We start from the raw sequence: 8,406 nt of genomic DNA on the forward strand, positions 1-8,406 counted from the left end.
GTATAATAAAAACAGAATACAAAATGGTCTGTATGCTAGGACTAAAATTATGTAAAAGTATGCATGCACACAAACCGATCAGAAAGAGAACAGGAAGAGGAACAAATGAATACAGATGATGTGTTTAGGGTGTTTGGGGAGGTACTGTTTGCGATTTACTTAGCTCTTTCCAAATTCCCTTTATTGTTGTTAGAATGTCGTTTGTGCATAAATACAAATTGAGAGAGAGAAATATACTGAAAAAGATGCTTTGATTTCCTTAAGTCCTTTGATAACCTGTGGCATGAAAACAAACCATTCACCTGGGAGGCAAGAGACAAGCCCCCTCATCCCCAAACTGGCTGTGTGATCTTGATTAAGTGAGATCTGTAGCTCTAACCAGCCATTTCTCCTATCCTCTTTAGCTGGAAAACACATGGTTATCCCCCCACTCCCACAGCAACTCCTCCACCATTTCTGTTGATTGTACCATCTTCCCAGTGCTCTCAGATTAAAAACCTCAGAACCAACTTCCATTATCTCATCACCTTCACCTTCTCTCTACTCCTCACCTCCAATTAATCGATCCTTTCCAATAATCTCTTATAACATGCTTTATTGTGGATCGTATCCCAATTTTAGACAAGGAGGAGTTCCTGCCCTCCTAGTTAATACTGTCTGCTTGGTTAATACTGTCTGCTTGAGAGGAGCCAACAGTGTTTCCCTCTCTTGCTCCTCTGCAGACTGCTGAGGGGTAAAGTGGATGGTAGAGATAGAGACTTGTGAAATGGAACCTCATGAGTTAGGAGCTTGATCCCATGGTGGGAAGAATTCAGGCACAGGCTGGATGCTCTCAGGGATAGTACAGTAGGACTTGGCACAATGAGTGGGATGCTGACTCTGTTTATTCATTCAACAAGTATTTACCAAGTGCTGGACACAGTGCCGAGGCTCTGTTCAGTGGCAAAGGGGTTGCCCAGATGAATTAGGGCAGGCTCCATCCTGGAGCTGCTCAGTTTGGTGGAGGACAGGTAACTAAATTTGCCCTTGCTACCCAATGTGCTATGTGCCCTCACCAAGTTTAAACACAAGCCTCTGGGGTAAGAATGAGAGATTTACCCTGACTGAGGGGACCATGAGCTCACAGAACCAGAGGGACATGAACTGTGCATTTCCAAGGCTGAGGTGTGGGATTAGGTGATACCCAGCAAGGGGGATTGGCTGTTCATGGTGGTTCCAAGCTTAGGAATCAAGTCCACAAGCAGTCTTGAAAGAGCTGACCCTGGCCACTGGCTCAGGCCCAGCACTTTGGGAGGTCGAGGCGGGCGGATCGCTTGAGTCCAGGAGTTCGAGACCAGCCTAGGCAACATGGCGAAATCCCGTCTCTACAAAAAAAAAAAAAAAAAAAAAACAAAACAAAAAATTAGTTGGGTGCGGTGGCGTGGGCCTGTTGTCCCAAACCCAGTGGGGGCTGAAGTGAGAGGATCGCTTGAGCCCCGGCTGCGGAGGCTGTAATGAGCCATGCACTCCAGCCTGGGTGACAGAGTGAGACCCTGTCTCCCAAACAAACAAACAAAAAGAGCTGACTCCCTTGGAACAAACTAGCTTGGCGGGGCTTGAGCTTTGAAGTTTGGGATTGCGGGGAGAGAGCAATGGAGCCAGATAAAGTTCGGACCTGCTCCCTTAGGGCAGGAAACGGAGGGCCAAGGGCAGTTTCGAAGCAGGATCAGACCTACATTTTAGTTAGATATAACCAGACGATCTCTAATATCCTCCCTCCTCCCTGAGTTTCTGTAAGTGCCAAATGCGATGTACAGGAAGCAAGCGCGGAGGGGGGGGGGTGATGTCAGGGTTAAAGCAGAGAAGCAAGAGGGGGTTAAAAACATTGTTGGCTCTTCCCAACTCAGTATGGCTGCCTGGCTGGCTCGAGGGAACACGAAAAAGGGACAGACAAAATACGTTTAAGAAATAACATTAAATATTTATTAAAATGTATTCTATTGATTATATAATCATCTGTACGTGAGATTGGAAGTAGGCTCACTTTGAACTCTCCTTGAGGGCAGGGATGTTGTGTAGTTCATCTTTGTATTCCCAGCACCTAGCACAGAATCAGGCACACAGGAGACGCTCAGCAAATATGGGAGGAGGAAGGGCGGAAAAAGGGGAGGGAGGAAATCGCCCTTAGGAGACACCCTCTTTCCGCCGTGGTTCTCCAGCTCCGGACTTCCGACCTCCCACCAGCAGATGGCAAGAAAGAGTCCCAGCGCGCCAGCAAAGGGCTGAACTGGGCGGAGCATCTCAATAGCCGGCGCGCGCAGTCTCCGGGCCCAATTTCTACGCGCACCGGAAGACGGAGGTCCTCTTTCCTTGCCTAACGCAGCCATGGTAAGCTGTTTACTTAGCGAGCTCCTAGGACGTATCCACCTCCATCCTCCCCGGGCCGGGGCTGCCCGAGGTCTCGGGACTCGTACTGGGGATGGCCGGGCAGAGGCGAAGGGATCACGGCCTCCGTGGTAGGCCGGGACGGGCTCCAGGGCGAAGAGCGAACGCTGGCCTAGCGTTGGGGAGGCGCGAATCTGGTGCTGCTGTTGGGAAGGCCTCTGTCTCTGACCCGGCCACACGTCCTGTTCCGGGAGAAACTGTTTTTCCTCCCCGGCCGGAGCCGCGGCTGGGCCGGGAGCAGAGACTGCGAGCCCGAGGCGGGTGGGCGCTGGGTCCGCCCGGCGGAGAAAGGTTTTCTTTGTCATTGTCTTTTTGGCACGGCCCGACTTTACCATGTGTGGCCAGTAAGCATCTGGACACAGCATTAAAGAGGCTTCCTTACTCTTTTCAAAGTAAAATTGGTGTCAGCTTTTGGCTTTAGTGTACGAAGGAGCAGCACATGTGTGTGTGCGGGTGTCAGAATAATCTTGTTCCAGACGTGTCAAAAACAGACGGTAATAAACTGTGAAAACTTTAGAAACACAGGCAGACTCCTGGCTCATTTCTGTTGCTGTGCGTCCCCCTGGCCATTTCACTAGTATGGTGTCCTGGAAAGACCCTAACCTCTAAACAGACAGTTTCAAACAGTAACATGGAAACACTTTAGCAAGGTTCTGAGAGATAGTAATCAGTAAACGTTCTGAAACATAGTAACCAAGAATCTTCTCTGTTACAATAAGAAGACTTGTTGCAGCTTATGGATCTCACGGTATTTGCTAGGTAACTTTGCTGCTTCTGTTTTATCGGAACTACACTTCTTTAATATTGTCCACATTTTGCTGAAGATGAAACTAAGCAGAGTTCTTTCTAGAAGTTACACACTAGGTTTTGTAAGCTGCTCTGAAACCTGATTAACAGCATTGCAACCTAAAACTTTCAGGCTCGTGGTCCCAAGAAGCATCTGAAGCGGGTAGCAGCTCCAAAGCATTGGATGCTGGATAAATTGACCGGTGTGTTTGTAAGTATCTTATATAAATATTTCCGTGGCCACTGTTTTTAAGTGCCTACCAGGACTCATTTGGGGACCAGGCTAGGGGAGGAATATCTGTTGTTGGCTTCCTCTGCTCTTGAAGGAGCTGTGCTATCTAGCTGTCCCCCACTTCCAGTCTGTTTAATATTTTTGTACCTCGTTTATTCCACATACCATATAGTACATTTACATGGACTCGATTCATGTTCTTAATGATCCTAGTCCTCTGACAGGGAAGATGCTGTAAAACTTTAAGGTATGAAATAGTTTTGGAAGCTTTTTACACCTCCTGTGTAAAAGCCCAAGTTGGGTGTAATGGACAGTCTTGGTGTTCAGTTAGCGGATCTAGTGGACTAGGAGGTGGGTTTGAGTGCTTGAGTGAATCCCAACAGTGATTATCATTTTTAATGTTACAGGCTCCTCGTCCATCCACCGGTCCCCACAAGTTGAGAGAGTGTCTCCCCCTCATCATCTTCCTAAGGAACAGACTTAAGTATGCCCTGACAGGAGATGAAGTAAAGAAGATTTGCATGCAGCGGTTCATTAAGATCGATGGCAAGGTCCGAACTGATATAACCTACCCTGCTGGATTCATGGGTAAGTAGAAGTTTTAACTACTCTGGAGATGCATATGGATGGAAGCCCTATGGTATCCGAATACCATAGGGCTTGATCATATCTCTAACTTTTGTAATCTGTCAAGTCTCTCAGAAACAGCCTGACTTTCCCTCTGTTTTTTACTTAAATAAAAAATATGCAAATAAAAATGAAATGTTTCTCAAAACTAAATTTCTATTCACTTTTAAATTTTACATGCAGTCATAAAAACGGCATTTTGAAATATTGAAGATCTGGCCATGATCTTTAATCTTTAGAATCCTTGTTTGATTAGAACTGGGAGGCACATGGGGGTTCTTTTTTTGTCTTAGAGAGCTATGGTGGTTGCTTGGCATGAGGTAGTGGGGATCACTGTATGTAGTAACGGGTTACTGCTTGATTTCAGATGTCATCAGCATTGACAAGACGGGAGAGAATTTCCGTCTGATCTATGACACCAAGGGTCGCTTTGCTGTACATCGTATTACACCTGAGGAGGCCAAGGTGAGTGTGGCAAGCAAACTGGGTCTTTACTCAGTATAGTTACTTAGTTGTAAGGGCCTGCGTTCAGTGCGAGTGCTGCTTGCAATGAGGTGGGTATTGATTACTTAAAATCTCATACCTATTAATATCAAGCTAACAATTTGATGAGATTCTATCTTACATGTAAATTTATTAAAAGTCTGGCTGATAGCTGTAGAGCATTGCTGGATACCTAAAATTGACACCCGTTTGAAGTTAACTTCCTCAGCAGATTTTCTTTTTTTGTGGTAGAAATGAATTCCATTGAACCGTGACTTCCTGGTGTCTCTTAAGAGTCAAGGAGAATGATTTCTAGGAACTTGTTTATTGGGTACCTGAAGTATGAGCCCTTCCATGTCTCCATTTGTGGGGGTAGCTTTACTTTGGGGAGGGGAAGGTGTCCATGGAGGAAATGGACGGTCCTTGAGGCACTAGCTTGAGGTTTAGAAAAAGATTACAGTCTTTGATTATTTAATCCAGTTTGTTTTGATGGTTTTACACAAAAGTTTAGGGCTGTTTGGATTATTGGCTGTAAATGAAGGTTAATTTAATTGGCTTATGTGGCTCCTAATTTCCTTTTGCACAACCTTGTTATCAGCAGGCTGGAGGGCACATCCAGTGGCATCTGTGATGATTTGATATTAGGGAGTAGAGATCCAAAATTGAAATGCTATGTGAAATATTTGTTGATTGGATGAACTGGTAATACAATTGCTGTTGGTGAAACAAAACTCAGTACAGGGAGCTATTAAGATAAAGTCAAGTTAAAGGGAAGAATTCCCAGGGCCCCATAAGGCTTAAAGAGCTTGGGAAACTGGAGTGGCATTTATGTTGGAGGAGTGGAGGGCAATGGTGGATGTTAGAGGATGAGCCTAGAGAAGGGCTGTATGCAACATACACTTGAGGTTGGAAAGAACGGTCAGCGCCACAATTACTCTGCAGCAGTTAGGGAACCCATGGTTCCTGTGTAGGGTTAAAAAGTACATGTGAGATGGATTGAATGTGGTTAACCCTTGTATTTTTCTAGTACAAGTTATGCAAAGTGAGAAAGATCTTTGTGGGCACAAAAGGAATCCCTCATCTGGTGACTCATGATGCCCGTACCATCCGCTACCCCGATCCCCTCATCAAGGTGAATGATACCATTCAGATTGATTTGGAGACTGGCAAGATTACTGATTTCATCAAGTTCGACACTGGTAAGCATCCTCTGTGCTACCTGGGTACCCTCTTTAAGGCCTAGATCATTATGAATTGCACAGGGTCTGGGTATCTTTTTATTAAAAACCATGTGCTCCGATCCCCCAGGTTTGTTTATAGCCAGAGGCACAAATGCTCAGAATATTCATTTCTTCTTTTAAACTGTGTTTTATAGAGGGGGGTCTTACTCTGTTGCCCAGACGGTTCTCGAACTGATTATAGGTGTGAGCCCCGGGAGTCCTAGCATGGACAGCACTTCCGTATGAGGAAATGCAAATGAGGGGGGAAAGGAGGAATAAAATTTGTTTTGGACCCATCTCTGAACTGCTTGTCATTTGTTATATTGGGTTGAAGCAGATGATTTCTTCCTGCCTAGGTAACCTGTGTATGGTGACTGGAGGTGCTAACCTGGGAAGAATTGGTGTGATCACCAACAGAGAGAGGCATCCTGGATCTTTTGACGTGGTTCACGTGAAAGATGCCAATGGCAACAGCTTTGCCACTCGACTTTCCAACATTTTTGTTATTGGCAAGGTAAGTCTGGGTTTTCTCTCTCTCTAGTCCGGGGAAGTATGTCAGTGCAGATGGGTGCTGGGATTGCAGCATCCAGGCTTCTGGCTGGCTCTGCTGAACCTAGTGCAAAGCCTCCTCTGGATAGGACTCACGCAGAGCTGGGCTGAGTCATAATGATTAGCCTTAGGTACTACTAAACTTTGACTCCCTTGAATAAATGGTGGGTACCTGCTATGCACAATAAACTTATAAGATGTTAATTATGAAGGGCATACAGTGAGTTTCATAGGACAGCCCCAGAAACCCAAGCAGTGGGTACTTTTGGTAACCAGCATCCGTGTCTTAAAACTGCCTAGCTGATGCCAAGTGCTCTCACAAACAGACTTCAGTTGTGTTAAACGAGGTGACAAGTGTAGCATGTGCCAAGCCACTATGAGTTGGTGTGTGGTGGGTTTTCATTCTCCTTGTTTTCTCTTCCAGGGCAACAAACCATGGATTTCTCTTCCCCGAGGAAAGGGTATCCGCCTCACCATTGCTGAAGAGAGAGACAAAAGACTGGCGGCCAAACAGAGCAGTGGGTGAAATGGGTCCCTGGGTGCCATGTCAGACCTTTGTACGTAATTAAAAATATTGTGGCAGGATTAATAGCATTTTGGTTTTGTTGGGGGTTTATTTTTTTTAAATTCAGTTTCCTGCTATTTTACTGTATAACATGAACAGTGATTAAATTCTCAGGCAGGCTTAGGCAGTCTGTGTTATTGGCTGGGCTTAGTGGTGGGAAGTAGAAGATACCAGACTTGGGAAAGGAACAGCAACTAACCAAGGAGTAGAGACAGCCAAGAAATCCCAGAGTATTGATCTCACCCCTTGACTTGGCCAAGAACTTCTCTACCTAGTGGGCCCCTCTGCCCTGTTAAGCTCCCTTGGCTTTTTAAAAATCTGCCCTCATTTTCGTCTCCAGTCTTTATTGCACTAGCCCATCCACAAGCCTGGCTCATCTGTTTTTCCCATTCCTGTGCCCATCTTGCCAAACGCAGGATGAAAATCTCCAGCTGCCCTTAAAGGTCATCGTAAATGAGCTGTTGATGTTGCAAAGCAGTGCACTTCCATGGACTTAGTGCCCTTATTAATCTCCAGCTGCCGCTGCAGTCCTCAACTTTGTTTTTCAGAGGACAGAGATGTAGAACATAAACCTGTTCTTGCTTGCCCAAATGTGTCAGGTCATGTCAGGTTTGCTTGCCAGTCTCAGGAAGATGTGCCCCTGCTTCATGGGGTCTACTGTCACACACCTTTTCCTCAATCCAGTCCCTCCCGTCTCAGTGTCAATTATCCTGCCTTGTGATTTCAACCTTCTCTCAACCCGCTCTCTTGTTCCTGTTACCCTGTAAAGCATGTCTTCCTGCTAAAAATGAAAACCTCCCTTGCCACATATAGCAGGGCTTTTCAGCTTACTGTTAACGTTTGGCGCTACATAATTTGTGGGCAGCTGTCCTGTTCATTGTGTGATGTTTAACAATATTCCTATCCTCTATCCACTAGATATCCGCCCCCCACCCCCTGAGTCATAATACAAAAATTACTTCAGACATTGCCAAATGCCCTCTGGGAAGCGAAGTTGCCCTATGTTGAGAGGTACTCCCTTGTAAATGCTGTATCTCACATCACCTGCATTTAACTTGCTGTAGACCACTGAGGCTTAATCATCCCACCATCACAGGTTTTAGAAAATCAGTTGTGTTTTGGACATCTTTAAGATAAAATAAACATGTAAAGTCACTTGGCATATTTAGCTGGGAATGTTAAATGGTCCCTGTTTCCCAGGCATAATGGTTTAGCAGTGGATAAGAGGCTTGCAGAGGCACTGTGGCTTAGGGCAGTGTCTCTACCCTGGCAGCATCCTGGGCTTTGAGTCAGCAGACTACTTGGTCTTGCCAGAGAAAATCAGCTAAAGGAGGCACGCCCAGGGTTCCTGAAGCCCAGATTTGGTCCTGTAGGGCTTCTCTGCCATTCATATTGCAGATGCCAAAGCATGACTGGCTGGGGTCCCATTAACTTTTTTAAGAGACAGGGTTTTGCTCCGTCACCCAGGCTGGAGTGCAATGGTTCAGTCATAGCTCAATGCAGCCTCAAACTCCTGGGCT

The 8,406-nt window shown here is 45.8% G+C and overlaps 1 protein-coding gene across 1 annotated transcript; it reads left to right on the forward strand.

Moving 5' to 3' along the window:
• Nucleotides 1-2,244: 2,244 nt before the first annotated feature.
• RPS4X (ribosomal protein S4 X-linked) lies at nt 2,245-6,915 on the forward strand. Its single transcript, XM_009197806.2, has 7 exons — nt 2,245-2,367; nt 3,344-3,421; nt 3,850-4,030; nt 4,437-4,534; nt 5,580-5,751; nt 6,129-6,286; nt 6,746-6,915. Exons 1-7 carry the CDS (start codon nt 2,365-2,367, stop codon nt 6,845-6,847), a joined length of 792 nt encoding a protein of 263 aa, XP_009196070.1. The 5' UTR covers nt 2,245-2,364; the 3' UTR covers nt 6,848-6,915.
• The last annotated feature ends 1,491 nt before the right edge of the window (nt 6,916-8,406 follow it).

The sequence above is a fragment of the Papio anubis genome, chromosome X (assembly GCF_008728515.1).
Source record: "Papio anubis isolate 15944 chromosome X, Panubis1.0, whole genome shotgun sequence".
Classification (NCBI taxonomy): domain Eukaryota; kingdom Metazoa; phylum Chordata; class Mammalia; order Primates; family Cercopithecidae; genus Papio; species Papio anubis.

Bases quoted from the DNA above. Each gene is read 5' to 3' on its own strand.
- RPS4X (XM_009197806.2), top strand. The intron at 3,422-3,849 runs GTAAGTATCTTA...TTAATGTTACAG, and splicing joins ATAAATTGACCGGTGTGTTT to GCTCCTCGTCCATCCACCGG. The intron at 4,031-4,436 runs GTAAGTAGAAGT...GCTTGATTTCAG, and splicing joins CTACCCTGCTGGATTCATGG to ATGTCATCAGCATTGACAAG.